General features: G+C 43.9%; 1 protein-coding gene across 1 annotated transcript in view; it reads left to right on the forward strand.

The window, feature by feature from the left end:
- Positions 1-16,141, forward strand: part of KIF9 (kinesin family member 9) — a 27,551-nt gene continuing 11,410 nt past the window's right edge. Inside the window, exons 1-12 of the mRNA XM_007434151.3 lie at positions 1-102; positions 227-392; positions 703-809; positions 1,439-1,663; positions 2,904-2,987; positions 3,096-3,188; positions 4,436-4,583; positions 5,482-5,546; positions 6,958-7,035; positions 10,604-10,672; positions 12,496-12,600; positions 13,135-13,190. Of these exons, the coding sequence (XP_007434213.3) occupies positions 1-102; positions 227-392; positions 703-809; positions 1,439-1,663; positions 2,904-2,987; positions 3,096-3,188; positions 4,436-4,583; positions 5,482-5,546; positions 6,958-7,035; positions 10,604-10,672; positions 12,496-12,600; positions 13,135-13,190 (1,298 nt within the window). The remainder of the gene's footprint in view (positions 103-226; positions 393-702; positions 810-1,438; positions 1,664-2,903; positions 2,988-3,095; positions 3,189-4,435; positions 4,584-5,481; positions 5,547-6,957; positions 7,036-10,603; positions 10,673-12,495; positions 12,601-13,134; positions 13,191-16,141) is intronic.

The following is a 16,141-nucleotide window of genomic DNA, read 5'->3' on the forward strand; positions in this document are numbered from 1 at the left end:
ATGGCAATGTGCATCAATTCCAAGAGAGTTAAAGCATTTGCGCGAGTCAAGCCGACGGCAGACTTTCCTCAAAACATGATCAGATTTGGGGCAGACAACAAGGTAAATGAGCTAAATGAGTACAGAAGATGACAGAAACCAAACTCTTCTGGAGTTCTGGAGATAACTTTTTACTTGGTTGTATTGATGCATCTTAAGATGGAACTTGAATTTATTCCCTTTCTAGACAATTGAGGTGTACATTGAGAGGGATCATTCCAAAGGCGTTGTCAACAACAAGCAGACAGACTGGTCTTTTAAACTAGATGGCGTTCTTCATAACGCGCCTCAGGACGTGGTTTATGACGCTGTAGCCAAAGACCTCGTCTCGCAGGCACTAAATGGATATAATGGTAAACCTTCTGATCGTTATTCTGTGAATCTGCATTGAACGGAACCTGCAGCGTGCAGGAAGGTTGGCAGATGTGTGAAAGCCAGCCTCCCCTCTCCTGAAACCATTGGCCTTCTGGACTGGGAATGATGGGGGTTTTAATCCAACATACTTGGGGAAGGCAGATTGGGGAACACATTCAACCCATATTGTATTGGCCAAAGCTTATTCATGAAGCAAATCTCTTTCCTGTCAAAGGGAAGGGCTACATTTCGTAGAGATCCAGTAGGCCGAGTCTGAGTTGTTCGCTGTTGGCTCTGAAACATTTCTAGGGACTATAATGTGCTACGGGCAAACTGGAGCTGGCAAGACATTCACCATGACAGGAACAACAGGAAACTTCAAGCACAGGGGGATCATACCTCGAGCTATCCAGCAGGTGATTTTGACCAGAAGACAAAGAGGAAACTTAGGCTTTTTTTGCTGGGTGATCTCAGACTCCTGTTAGACCAGGAATACTTTTTGTGGCCAGAGGGCACACCTTCCTTGTCCCTGGAAATCTGGGCAAATATTGGAGGGTCATACAAAGTATCGGAGGACCTGAGCATCATTGCGGTAGAACAAGGATGCAGTTTGCTTATGCCATGTTGTTTGTGGGGGTGGCTGGGATTTTCCTTTATCTCTCTCTAAAAAGAGAGTTTTTTAAAAAAAAATCTGCATTTAAGTTACTTTTAAAGCTTTTTCTACATTTCTGTGTCAACACAGATGGGCTTGTGAAAGCTGCAAAAATATTTAGGGCCCCGTGTCTTACATAAAGATGCTGAGCTAACTGGCCTGGGAAAGCTTTGCTGTTCTCCAGCCAGGGATGTCCACAGGGTATGGTCAAAAGGTCACCAAAGTGCACCCAGTTTTTATGTATGTGGCATCTTGACTTTTTTTTACCATACCCTGCAGACCCTCCTGCAAGAGAATTTCTTCCTGGTTTGAGTTCCAAAGCTGGATGGGCCCCCTTGAAAAAACAGTCCCTTGCAAACATCTTGAAGTTGAATTTGCTGCCCTTCCCTGCAGGTCTTCAAGTCCATGGAGGAGCACAGCAGCCAGTTTATCACTGTTCGGATTTCTTATCTGGAGATTCACAATGAGATAATTTCTGACCTTTTACCATCGACCCAACTTGGCTCAGTCAGTGACGTTCCATTGTCTATAGTGGAAAGTCCCCAGGGGGTTTCGGTAAAAGGTCTCTCTATACATTCTGCTCCTAATGAAGAAGTTGCTTTAAATTTTTTGTTTGAGGTAAGCATAATTGGGATTTTTTCCTCTATCCCATTTGCAAGGGGTAGCATTTTTACAGATTAGGATATATGTTCATTCCTGTTGTTCAACGGAGCTACATTCGGTTCTGCTGTAATAGGACCTTTAGCCCACATCTGTATGATGCATGTTGCCATTTTAATTGCTGTGGCTTCCCCTTGGATCTCAGGGCATTGTAGCTTTGAGAGACTGAGGAAATGTCACTTTAGAGCCTAGTCTTACTCCCCAGGTTTCTCATTTAAAAGGATAGCTCTGAGAATTCCCTTGGGAAAACTCCCAACAGGTAAAGTATTTTAAAATCAAAATTGTATTTATCTGTGGAAGCACTGTAGTTCCACTCCCAGTGGCATTCCCATGCCAACAATATATGGTGTCTTCTAGAATCATCCAACCCTCGCTGTGCCAACATAACAGTAATGCTGACAGGCTTCATACCACTTCAGCGAGGGCCGGGTGATGCTATGAAGATGCTATAGGTGCAGAAATGACCCATACGTACACTTCAAATCTATCTGTCTGTCTCCTCCTAGTGTAACATTCCTCCCTTGCATCAGTGTTTCCACCATGGATTTTTTGTGATGCAAATATATATTTTTCCCATATGGAGGAGCGTGCGGTCTGTGTCAGCCTTCCTCAATAGCTTGCTTTCCAGATGTGCTGGACTCCATCTCCTGGAGCATCTTTCACCAGCATGGCTGTGCGGGAAGTTACATCATGTTGGAGAAGGCTCATGCTAGACCACGTATCAATTTAAACTGGATCAAAGCAGATAGCGTACAGCCTCAATATGACCCCTGCGAGGGACTGCAAATCCCATTATCCCATAGGATGCATATCAAGCACAATATATTCGATGGTGGTGATAGCATTCAACCCCACCCCACCCCCAGTCTTTCAAAGCTAATGAAATTAATAATGGTTTATATCATGCTCACAAGGTGAAATAGACCAGGGAAATTGCTCAAGGATCTGTTGCGTGTTCATTTCAAGAGATACGGATAAAATTGCTCATCTCTGCCCCAACTTTTTGCATTTTCTTAGGCCATTTAGTTTGTCTTGGCTTAAAGCAGTTATTTCTGTTCTTTGGCTTTTAAGCTGTACTATATTTTTATGCACTTCACGGCCATTGGATAGTAATTTCTTTTTAATTCCACCTCGGAAGCCATCCTGAGAAAATGAACTTTCTTCCAACTTCTGCCTCCATCGTCCCTTTCTCTGCTAGGGCGACACCAACAGAGCTGTTGGTCAACATGCCTTGAATAAGCATTCCTCCAGGTCCCACTGCATCTTCACCATTTACATTGAGGTCAGTACTGGTGAACTTTTCGTGTTGGCTTGGAAAACCCCAGGAATCTATGATTCACAGCAACATTTTTTTTAAGCACGCCCTAACATTTTTGATCTCTCACTTCAGTGTCATTCCAGAATCCTTTCAGATGCCAGATATGTCACCTCCAAAATTAACTTAGTGGATCTTGCAGGCTCAGAGAGGCTGTCAAAGAGCAAAGTAAGAAAATTAGGGTTATATTATGAGTTCACTAACTTGTTTTTAGAGCGGGGATTATATACTTTGCTTTTATGCCTTGCAGAGATCTGCCAGCACATTAGGAGATGACTGGGTGAACGGGGTTGATATTTTTAGCCTTTTTAAAGCTTTTTCTCCCATTGTTTTGGTGGGGTATTAAAAAGCAAGCTGGTGTTTTAAGTTTTGTGTGGACATGGTACCCATTTTGGTCCTTAAACTCAGCTAACCTAGGTAAGCATCTTATCTGAATACAGTCAGAGAATGTAGAAGTCAACCCATTTCTACAAATTTGCTCTTTGCAAATATTCTCAGCCCTCAGTAACTCCCCCAAAACAGGTTTAAAGGTTCACTGCTTGAATTCTCTTATTTTCCCCCATCCACAGATGGCTGGGAAAGGGGTCTGTTCAGAGCTAGCCTGTAGGGAGGGGATACACTTCCCAGAGGCTGCTCATTCCTGGCAGGCTTTGCCTCCTGTGGCCTGCAGATCACATGCACCCTGTGGGTTGGCTGCCCCTGTTTTAAGAGAACAAGGGCTGTTTTTCCTTTGTGTGCTGTTGAAGACGTGCCCATCAACTGACAAAGCTTCAGGGATGCACTGCCCCCGCTCATATCACGCTCCCTGCTTATCCTGAATCAAGGGGGAAGCCGGAGTCACTGGGCGTTGGGCAGCATACAAATTTAATAAATTATGATGATGATAATGATTGCAACCAGCTCTTCTGCCAAAAAAATTGCACCCTGAAGCTGCTTTCGTTGCTGCTTTCTCTCTTGGGTTTTCCGTTTCCTTATTGAAGTCAGCGAGAGGGAAACTCCTGGCTGATGTAAACTTTCTCTGTGGAGGGGCCTGGCCATGGGCTGACAAAAATACAGGATCCAGCATAAGGATGCCCACGTCCACCCACTCTTCTGCCAGCAACCAGTAGAATGCTTCTTCGGGCTGAGAGGTCCACCAGGCATCGTTCAAATACTGGTCTCATTTATGTTCCGCTGGTACAAACTTCTGCAGATCCTAAGAATTTGCCCAGTATAGCTCTGCAACCCACCTGTGGTCAGGAAACATTCTGGGTCTTTTACCGATGCTTACTTATTATGTGGTTGTAGCTTCCGGATGGCTTTAAATCCTTGTGAGGCTCTTTTTACAGATATTATTGCTTTTATATGCATGGATATATACTGAATGACATATTCTTGGTCATCTCTTTTTAATTTTCTTTTTCTCTTTCTGACAGTCAGAGGGATTTGGACTGAAGGAAGCAACTTACATCAACAAGTCACTGTCATTCCTCGAACAGGTTGTCATCGCCTTGTCAGACTACAACCGGGATCACGTCCCCTTCCGCCAGAGCAAGCTGACTTACACCTTGAAGGATTCATTAGGTAGGGGCTTGGGTTCCCCTGGGTGGGGAAAATCCAGATTCATATCCCTATTAAGCACAAGCCTGGTTATTCCTTCCAGAGATGTAACAAGGCTAGATGTCATGCGAAGTGTAGTTTAACTTCATCACCATCACCGTTTATTTACTGAGGTGCACCAGTCTGTTCAATAATGCCCAGGTTGGCGATCAATATATAGGAAATAAAATAGAACAATTAAAAAATAAAATAATTCCTCCCTCCTTAAAATGTTCAGACTTTTAAAACTTTAAATTTTAAAACTTTTAAACCTTTAAATGTTGAAACTTAAAAAAAAAACTTTAAATTTTAAATCTTTAAAAAAATTAAACTTTAAATTTTAGAACTTAATTAAAAAATTTTTTTTTTAAATTTTAAACACTGACAGGTAGTGTCTTAGGAGACCTCTCCTCTCTTACCCTTATTCTGACTGGAGTTGTGTTTCCACTGGAACTCTAAATGAGAGAAAAGCTGTAACTAAAACTTTCTGTAAAGGAATTCAACAGTCTTGGGACCACCCAAAAAACCCAGCTCCATCTTTAGCCATCATCAAATCCCAAGTGCAGGTTTTCTGGATATCTCCAGGAAGGAGAGCAAGAGATGTCACACATGCCATTATGTCATCATGCAAAGGAGGCAAATTCTGTAATGTGCAAATCGTGTCATTTGTTCAACGACATTAGAATGCATGTGATATCCTTGTGGTTTCCTTGTATTTTGTGGGGCTTTGAGGTGTAGCTATAACACACTGTATGGACTATGCTTGAAAACCCTGACATTTCCCAACATTACATTTCTTGTCCTGAATGCAGAATTCCTCAGGTGTGTGTGTCTCATTTTTGGTTTAGTGCAAACCACCTTTGCTTCCTCCTGTTTTTCCTAGGTGGGAATTGCAACACTGTCCTTGTGGCTAACATCTGCAGTGAGGCCATTCACATAGTGGAGACGGTAAGCCCCAGGCCAGCTGGACCTAGATAGGGCCTGAACATGTCCAGAGATTATGCTACAGTTTCAGATTTTTAAGGCACTTTCTCAGAAATGCTCAGCTAGAAATGTTTGCAACATGGAGCAAAATAAGAACTCTTCCACTCTACCCAGTACATGGGGCATGGCATTTTCCAGTGCCTTCCTGTTTAAAAACATATTTCTTTGCAACTAGAAACCTTGCAAATCAAGGAGATGCCTGAGACAGAAATTTCCGGCTTATTGGGCAATCTAAAAGCACAATAATTAATTTTCAGTAGTGTGGTTTTTAAACATGGGGAGCATTCAGAAATAGCATGCACCTGCCTACAGTCATCCAAGATTGTATTCCCCCCCTTCAGCAGCCTGTGTCAAATAAGCCTGATTCTTAAGCTTGTCCCTGGACCAGAGAATGGCCTTGGGTGTAGCTGGGGGGGACTGGCTACAAGCAAAGGTCAGGTTCTAAATTTGACTTTATAGGAGGAGAGCTGTGTTAGTCTAAGGCGGCAAGAAATTAGAAGGAATCTGGTAGCGCCTTTTCCAACTCACCAATTTTATTAAATGTATCTCTATGCACAATATAGAGCATGTGGGGAGTTGTGGGGAGATGGGTGGGGACAAGTCAAACAAACAAGAAGAAGAAGAAGAAGAAGAAGAAGAAGAAGAAGAAGAAGAAGAAGAAGAAGAAGAAGAAGAAGAAGAAGAAGAAGAGCAGCAGCAGCAGCAGCAGCAGCAGCAGCAGCAGCAGCAGCAGCAGCAGCAGCAGCATCGGAATACACTCTATGCATCTGAGGAAGTAAGCCGCAGCTCACAAAAACTTCTGCCTGTTAATGAAATTGGTGAGTTGGAAAAGGTGCGACCAGACTCCTCCTGATCTAACTTTGAAGGGTCTAGATCAGAGTGACCGTAAGGCCCTCTCTAGAAACTCCCAGGGCTGGCAAGTGTACCAAGTCTGGAGTAATAATTTAGTGAACCACCACAGCGCTTTCAGTAACCTGAAGCTGCAAGAAGAGGAGCTGGGTTAGGTAGTTGCCTTCAGCTTTTTCCCCAAAGAAGGCAAAAATAGTCCTTGTGGTGGCTAGTCTGGTACTTTTTCCACACAGCAAAAAAAAAAAGAGATCTCCAGTTTCCAAGCACAGCGTTCATTATGCTGCCCAACATGTACTGGAACGAGACTTTCTTGGAGCTGTTCTTGAATGTTTGTGCAACTGTTCTCAGCCTGGTCTGAAAGGAACAATCATTGCAGCTGCTGACTTCTGACCTTTCTCCTGTCAGAAGAAGAGCAGCAAGAAGGAAATATGTACAACTTTGCATACAGATGATCTCTAATGCAGACTGCTGGAAGTCCTCAATAATAGCACTATGACAAATATTGGTAATGCTAATATTCTTGCAGCTGTCCACACTTCGTTTTGCCACCAGAATGAAATGGGTGACTACTGAGCCAATTGTAAATGAAAAAATCGACTCGGAGGTATGTCCTCATTAGATGTTTCTGCTCTCTTGAAGGAGAGGGTGATGGGGCTAGGAGACAGGAAAGGCCGATGCAACTTTGAATACCTAGCCCAAGGGTAGAGTGGGGCAGGCAATGAAATCATTATTCAGATCATGCCCATAGAGTAATCTGCCCTCCCCGGGATAATGACCATAAGAAGAAATTGGGCTGAATTTTGGACTCAGGAAGATGGAAGTGCCATTGATGCAACACTTGGCAGTTGTTATTCCCCACCTCTGTAGCAGATGAATGCACCTAGCCAACCTTGGGCCATCTCAGGAGCTAAACAAGGATGGCTCTAGCTAGTAATAAGTTGAGGAATCACCTGGGAATCCTAGGTATGTCAGCTAGACAGGGAAATTTAAAAATGCTACGATAAGGCAAACCATTTCTGTCATGCTGGCCCCCAGATTACAAGGCCATGGTCAATGGGAATCAAGCTTGATTCAAGGGAATATTTCTTTACTTAATATTAGCTTTCCTTTTGGGGCCACTCTTGAGTGTCAATCATCTAATTCCAGTTACAGTACCAACATGCGTGGAGACATCTTGCAGTTGATTCTGCATCCTCTTCTGAGTACCTCACATGTCTAAGGTTCTTAGCCTCATGTAGGAAGACTCTGGTTCCAATCTTAGAATTTATATCCACCCCACATGAGTGACACATGCTTAAGATGATATTCATTCTTCATACCTTGAGACAATTCTCCAAACCAGAATACATTACATGTAATCTCCTGGGTTCAGGAAGGATTTCTTGCCAGCTGTTTTCTTAAGAACATACAAGCTTGTCTTGCACTCTTATTTTCTTAAAAAAAAAATAGACCCATCTATCCAAACATCCCTGTAGTCAACCATCAGGGTTGTAGTCAGCTGGATGCGTTTAGGAGGCTCACACATCTGGACTGGAGGGCAAGACCTTCCTCTCCCTGTCCCTTTCCAAAAAATGGGATTTAAGGTATGTTTAGAGGCAAGGAAGAGGCACCCAGATTCGTAACCACCGAGAGCCTCCACAAACTTCTCCACCCCCCTTTTAAAACTCTACAAATTGGCTACCATCACAGCGTTTCTTCCTAGCGTTTTTTCTGCAAGTGTAGGGTCTGCTTTTTTTTCAAATCCACCAAACGTTGATCCATTGGTTGCGACAGGAATTAACCAAGTGGCTTGTCACCTGAGCCTGATGTCATGGGCTGAGAGACAGGGACTGGCCCAAAGTCACCCAGCTGGCTTTCATGCCTAAGGCAGGACTAGAACTCACAGTTTCCTGGTTCCTAGCCTGGTGCCTTCGCCACTAGACCAAACTGGCTACCATCACAACTGCTGGCAACAAATGCCAAACTTTAACTGGGGGCTTTGTGAAAAAGAAATACCTACATTTAGTTTCAGTGAATGACTTCAAGTTCTAACAGTGTGAGAGAGAAAAAATATCTCTCTCTCTCTCCTTCGTTGATGCCATGCATGGTTTTATATACATCGATAGGCCTCCAGACTCAAAAGCCCAACCGCTGTAGGCTTTCTTCGTGGAGAGCTTCTTGGCCTAGCCCTGTGGTATCCTTCTTAAAGGGTAGTAATCAGAGCTGAGCAAATTACTCCAAATGTGGCCTCGCTATAGATTCACATAAAGTCATTATTTTATCAACAGCCATTGTACTGCATCAGTTCCCTTCCTATTGATTCCAAGCATGGAATGTGCCTTTTATACAGCAAGTGCAAACTAGGTTCACATTTTCACTGAGTTGTCTACTATGACCCCAAGATCCCTTTCCTGGTCAGTCACTGCCAGCTTGGATCTCATTAATGGAAAAGTGAAGTTTCGGATTTGTTGTTGTTCCAGCATGCATCGTTTTGTGCTTCTTTACACTGAACTTGCCGATCTGAAGTCTGTTCATCCAGTTTGGAGAGATCCTTTTGGAGCTCTTCACAACCCCTCCTTGATCCTGCTATTGTGGACAGTTTGGCGTCATCAGCAAACTGTCTGGCCACCTCTCTGGTCAACCCTAAGCCCCTTTATATGCAAGTTAAAAAGAGCCAGTCCCAACATTGATACCTGGAGGACCTCATCTGGCTATTTTTAGTCCTCAAGAACATTTGCCAAGTTACATATTTTTGTGGAAAAAAAATCATATTTAAGTTCCTTCAGAAGATTTGGGTGGATACCAATTGGACCTAGGGATTTTTGTTTGTTTTTTAGTTTGTCAATTTGGCGTGTAACTTCATCTCTCTTTGTCTCAGTTCATATAATCTTCCTCTTGAAAAAGTCATCTTGGGCATGGACATCTGTCCAACATCGTCAGCAGTGAAGAGAGAAGCAAAGAATTAATTTGGTTTCCCTGCTGCCTCCTTGTCTTCCAATGGCCCAAGGGCCTTACCAGTCTGTTTCTTATTCCAAATGTATATATGAAGAATGTTTTGTTGCTTGTCTTAGTGTTCCTTGCTGTGCATTTTTTGCGGGGGGAGGGGGGTATCTTTTATTTGCTGCTTGCAGATCTTTGGCCAGAATTTCTGTGCTTTTTAGTTCTCCTAATCTAAGCAACACTTCCATTTTTCAAGGAAGCTCTCTTGCCTTGAATAACATCTCTGACCATTAACTACTCCAATGTCCTCTTGACCTTCAAGGCACCATTCCTGATCTGAGGTATCCACTGTAGCAGAGATTCTGTGGTGATTTTGAACCATCTCTTGAGTGTTCTGGAGAAAAATTACCCTCTTGATTTTCCCTTTCAACTTTCTTTTCACTCTCATTTTTGGGAAGTTGGCTCTTCTGAAGTCAAACATAACTATATTATGCACACTAAAGATGATTGTCATATGATTCTAATGCTTGAGATTGCTTCCACAGCTGGATGCCATCACAGAAGAAGAAAATGCATGTGAATAGGAAGTCTGATAGATTACCATCCTTGGGATCATACAAATAAGTAGTTCTACAGGACTGTGTGGCTGGAAACCATAGGAAATTTGGAGGTGGCTTTCTTTTTTGTCTTGCCTTGTGGTTTATGACTTGGTTTGGTTGGATAGAGTAATCTGGAAATCCTATTGCAGGGAAACCATATCCCAGCTGCTTCCATCTTCCAGTTGCAAGGGGTATAAATGTGAGAAATAAAATAATAAAATAAAAATTTCCAGCCAGCAGATCTTCTCCTTATACTCAGGAACTGAGGCATCTATTTGTTTATTTTGCTATACCCTTTTTGACTGACATCCCATGTTTCCTTCAGAAGCTTTAAGGCTGCCCAATTTTAGCATTACTTCTTATTTTTCCCACTTGATCCAAGAAGCTGTAGAAATTCCAACAGACCCCACCTTAATGGTGGTCTGAACTCCTCGATCTTTTTACAATGAGAAATAAGTTTGTGAAATGCTAACAAGCACAGTCACATTTTGTGGGAGTTGTATAAGAGTCAGGAATAGACCCTTATGTTGATTAGAAGTAGGAAGGTGGAAGGATTCTGATGGACACTTTGTATTTCCTGGGGTCTGAAAACATTTTTGAGCAATTCTTCCTAACTTTCCTATCACTTAGTCAATGCCATTCTTGTCTGCTTAGAGGATGGTGAAGAACTTGGAAAAAGAGGTCCTCTACCTGAAGGAAGAGTTGGCAATGCACAACAGTTTGGTAAGAAGCAACCATTTATGAAGGTGCACCTTGATGGGTTGGTGACATGACACAACTGGGCTTGGTTGCATCATAATATAACAACATAACCAGTGCCCCGCTAGACCAGATTCCTGGCCCATCTAGCCTGATAGTCTGTTCTCACAGTGGCCAACCAACTGCCCAAGGAAGCCCATGAGTCTCCCAGCAGGTGGCTTTCAGAGGCAGTCCCATGCCATCAGGGTTAAGAGCCGTTGAACCCCAGGACTTCCATGAATTGATCCAACCCTTTTCTGAAGCCTGCCAAGCTGGTAGCCTGCACCAGATGTCATGGTGCAAGCAGGGATGCAAAACCGAAGACCCCAAGGTTGCTTTGGCCCCCCGAAGTCTAGAATGTTTATGGGCAGTGGGAAATCACTAAATGCATGGGGACTAACTGTAATCAGGTCAATCTCATGTCATCTTGGCGATCAGTCAGTTCTTTCCCTTTTGGTTTCATGTTTCCTCTTACATCCTTCAAAAGACAGTACTAACCAGACTGAGTTTGGGGAATTGAGAAAAATGATTTCTAGGAGGGCGCAAAATGTTTCAAATGTCCTGTTCAAATCCAGAACCATTGTCTCTGGTTTGAAACAATGGCCTTGTATCAGAGTGGACTGGTTCAAGCATTTTGGAAGTGTTTTAAGCTAAAAATAGAGTGTTTGGATTTGAAACAGAGGTGTTTTGAACTTCCAACATACTTGAAAAGCCTGCTCTGAACAGGATGTTTTCAGTTTGAAATCTTTTGTGCTCCCTAGAGACTTTCCCCAGTGGGGGTGTTCTGGATATGCCTTATCTAAGTGCCACAGATGTCTACCGGGTTCCCCACCTCCAACCTGGCAAGAAGAAGGGGTAGGTTGAAGAATTGGGGGCTGTAGTGTTCATAAGCAGAGATGCCATCTGCAGAGGGATCAAGTACTGGCCTGGAGAAGGAAGTGGGACACAGGAAACTGTTGCTCAGCTCTGGGAAAATAGAAGGTGTGAGAAAGAGACCTAGAACAGCCCTGCCTTGACCTTATCCTTAAAAAGAGGCAGTGAAGGTCTGGGATGGGCTTTCAATATTTTGTTAATAAACCAAACAATAAAGTGGCATTCCTGGAGTCCCAGCCGTGTCTGTTTCTTGAGCTGCCCTACTTTGAAGGGCTGACACCGTGTTACATTGGCAGAAGGACTGTGGCCCCTTCTCAGCTCAGGAGCCCTTGGCTACTGGTTGACCTTGCCAACTTCTAATTCCCCCCCTTGAAAATGCCTTCTATAAGTGTTTCGTGTTGGGGTCAGTAACCCCTTGAGACAAGAACTGCAGGAATCTCCATAAAGCAGACCCCCCCCCCACATGCACATATGCGCACGCACGTGCACACACACTTGGGCTTGTATGCTGCTCCAATCAGACCAAATCTGAGTGGCTTACAAATTTTTCCCAGTAAAGGAATCATCAAAGCAAGATGTAGAATCAAGAAGTAGATCAGAACCCCCACTACCTTCACGGCACTACTTCCTCAGAGAGGCTTTCCACCCAGTCTTCCACCAAGCAGGTCTTCATGGCCTTCCTGAACACTAGTAGGGATGGAACCAGCCAGATCTCAGGCTGTTCCAGAGGAGAGGGCCATGGCTGAGAAGGTTCACTCCCAGGGTCCTTGAAGATGACATTCTCCAGGGGTCAGGATCTGTAGCAAATCCTCTCTTAAATTACACCTACTTGGAAGCCTGGGGTTGAGACAATTGAGTTGAGGCTGAACCGAGGAGAGGCAGCAGAGGAACTGCCTGGTCCATCCTTGACTGATTCTGTTGTCTTCTGTTTTTAGCTCAATCGCCCCCCAGTGTCTTATGAGCCTCTGAATGAAATCCAGATAGCAGAAATCAACTCTCAAGTCCGTCGGTATCTGGATGGAACCATTGATGAGTTAGACGTAAGTGGCTCACTTGCAGATCTGGAGAATATCTGATGTTCTTTAGATGGTTTGGACTACAGTGACCAAAATACCCAGTCAGGAAAGGTTAGTATTCTGGGAAATCTACACCTGCTGATCTGGGAGTAAGCATCCTTGGGAAGTCTTGAGTAGGATTATGCTCATGTATGTAAATCAGTGTTATTAACGTGGTGTGCTTTGTGGCAGGTTCAAAAGCCATCCAACCCAGGGCAGGGATCATGTAGATGGAACTCTTTGTAGCTAGAAATAGATCTAGGTGGCTGGCAGTAGGATAGATCTAGGCAAACTGGATTGCAGTAGGATTGGGAACAGAACTACTGTATACAACCTGAGGCAGAGAGAGTTCTCTCCTTTCGCTTTGGGATATGTGATTTTTAAAGCCCACATTGTACACAGGCTATGTTTTGTGATTAACTCCTTGAACTGTGGCGCAAACGATAAGGATTATCCTGGACTCATCATGGCACCCCCAACTTCCTTGCCCTTCTCTCTGCTTCTTTCTGCTTCCTACAGATCATGAGCATCCGGCAAATCCAGGAAGTGTTTAACCAGTTCAAAATCATCTTAAGGTAAGGACTTGGGAGTAGTCATGGGTAGATTCTGTTAAGGACTACAGTTACAATAATAAAGTTTTGATAGTGGTCTACTGAGGATGGATCTTTGATGGGGCATTTCACATACATTACACCACCATACTTCTCCTCCATCAAACCCTGTCCATTTGATATTAGAGGATGCTGTGTGGATAGTCTAGGTCAGCGTTTCTCAACCTTGGCAGCTTGAAGATGTGTGGACTTCAGCTCCCAGGATTCCCCAGCCAGCATGGCTGGCTAGGGAATCCTGGGAGTTGAAGCCCACACATCTTCAAGATGCCAAGGTTGAGAAACGCTGGTCTAGGTCAACTTTCATTCATTTCTACCCAGAGAGTCCTTTGGGAAGAAAGATGGGTTGTAAATAAGTTTCATCACTGTGTTCATCATCTCCCAGAAAAGTAATTCCTTCCATAGCAGGAAGATGACCTTCTGGGACACCAACAACTCCCAAACCTCCAAAACATCTATAAGTAAAAGACAATATGGAGTGAGGAGCAAAGGCTCTGACTGCTAGAGGATGGTACCTTGGTCTGGACTTTCCCTGGTAGAGCCTGCAGGACCCAATGCAGGGCCGCACAGAAGAGCCAGCCCCCTGGCAGCGTCTCAGACTGCTCTTAACCAATAGGTTAGAACAGGAAGTCATCCATGCAGTGATTCAAGGACACAGTTCTCTGATAAGTATGCTTATTGCAAGAAGCAGACAATTCCTTAAGGAATTCCATCAGCTGACAAGTAGAAAATGCAACCCTATTTCTAGTAAGGTCAAGGTTAGATTCTTGCACCTTTTCTCCTGTCCATGTGGAACCCTGGTCTCTGCAGCCTTGCAAGCTTGGGCAGGGGGACTAGTCGCTTCCTGTTCCCTGTTCTTGCAGTGGGCTAGTCTGGTTTCAGGCCATTCGCTTTTGACCTTGCCAGAACTGCCATGTCTTGCAGCTGTTTTCCTTTGCCCCACCTGCAAGGTAGCATGATTTGCCCTCCGGGGTTGGCGTAACAGGGGGTTGCAGGGTGAACCATCCCAGGATTCCACCTCTCAGCAGAGAGGAAACCCAAAGCCTTTCTGCCTTAAGCAGGAGAGCTTTATAACAGAAAACCTGATGATCAGTAAAGTCCAAAGGTGGGACCCAGAACCTTCGTCAGAAGGACAAAAATAGCATCGGGCTGGTGCGTTTATTTATTAATAGAATTTTTGAATACAATAAAAGTATAGAATAGATCAAAAATTGAAAGATAAGAAAATGAGAAACTAGAAAAAGAAAAGAAAAAAGTGAAAAAATAAAGAAAACAGAATTATGACTTCCACCCTTCTTTCTATCAAGTAATTGCCATTTTATTCTTTCCTCTTTCACTTTAACCCTTTTTGCTCCCCAAATCCATAAATCATCAGTTCTGTCTTTTCTTCTTTCAACAAAGAGTCCGTATAAAGTTTCCAGTCTTTCAGAAAAGTCTTTATCGTTTTTTCCCTGACCAAACTGGTCAACTTTGCCATTTCTGCAAGCTCTGTCAATTTTATAATCCAATCTTCTACTATGGGTATTTCATTATTCTTCCATCTTTGTGCATACAATAATCTTGCCGCAGTTACCATATACAATATTAATTTACCATATTTCTTTGCTAGTTCAATGTCCATAAAACCCAATAGAAACAGTTACAGTTTCATCATAATGTTAATCCGCAATATCTTTTGCATCATTGTATGGATTTGCACCCAAAATTTCTTTGCTTTTTCACAGGTCCACCATGCATAATAAAAAGTCCCCTCTTCCTTTTCACACTTCCAACATTGGTTTATTTTCCTTTGTACATTTTTGACAGCTTGACAGGTGCCATGTACAAACGACACGTCATTTTATACAAATTTTCTGGCATTGGGCTATCCTGATGCAAGCCCCACCCCTTCTGAATGCACTTGTGATATTATGATTGTGTACAAAAGGGGCAAACTTGTATCACACCAGCCTGACAGTGAGTTTATCAGTTGCCCTCTCCACTCCCCACAGGAGGCAGCAGGCAGGTTGAGACTACTAGGAGCCAACAAAGTTTCCTGGGCAGAGACCCTCTGTTGCCCATCTGGCCCGGCCTGCGTTGTCTCTGATCACTTTTCCCAGCCTGATCCCTCTCTGCAGGGCTGCATTAAGGCCAACTGATGCCCTACTCACCACCCAACAGTGGTGCCCCTTGATGGAGGTGAAACTCCCTGGCCATGAGACAGAAACCATGGTGGTGTCTGGCAACACTTTAAAACCAAACTTTTAGACTTTAGTCATTCACCCTCCCAAATTGAAGTTGAACACAACAAGGCAAGTTAATGTTGAACACGGCAGATAAGGACAATTACCAAAAAATCAACAGAAGTCAAGTGTGGCAGTGAAAGAATGAAGGCATGATAGGAGAAAAAAATCGGTGGTGCCCCCCTTGCCTTGGTGCCCTAAGGAGGTGCTTATTTTGCTTAATGGCTAGTCCAGGGCTGCCTCTCTGGATAGACGGGGGGAGGGTGTCTCTTCCGGAAACCCCACCCAAGGAATCCATTCATCCCAACTCTTCCCTCACTCTTAAAAATGCTCAGCCAGGCCAGGCAGGCAAGAGGGCTGATTAGTGTTGGGGGCCTCTCAGTTTGCCCAGGCTGCACTATTGCTGCATGATTCTGATACGTGATACGTATTCTGGGTGCAATTCAAGGTGCCAGCTATTACCCTGAAAGCCCTACGTGGCACAGGGCCAGGTTATTTGTGCCACTGCCTCTTCCTCCGGGATCTGCCCATCCCTCTAGGTTGGATAGAGTAGTGGGCAGGCTCCAGGTCCCTTCCCTCCAGTGTCGCCATCTAGTGAAGTGTGCCTTTTCTGTAGCATCCCCTGCCCTATGGAACACCCTCCCCCCTGAGATCGGGCAGGCCCCCCACCCTCTTAGCTCTCCTGAAAGCCATGAA

The sequence above is a fragment of the Python bivittatus genome, unplaced genomic scaffold (assembly GCF_059951505.1).
Source record: "Python bivittatus isolate LINGU-HERP-01145 unplaced genomic scaffold, Pbiv_v1 ctg000610_np1212, whole genome shotgun sequence".
NCBI classification, from domain to species: Eukaryota; Metazoa; Chordata; class Lepidosauria; order Squamata; family Pythonidae; genus Python; species Python bivittatus.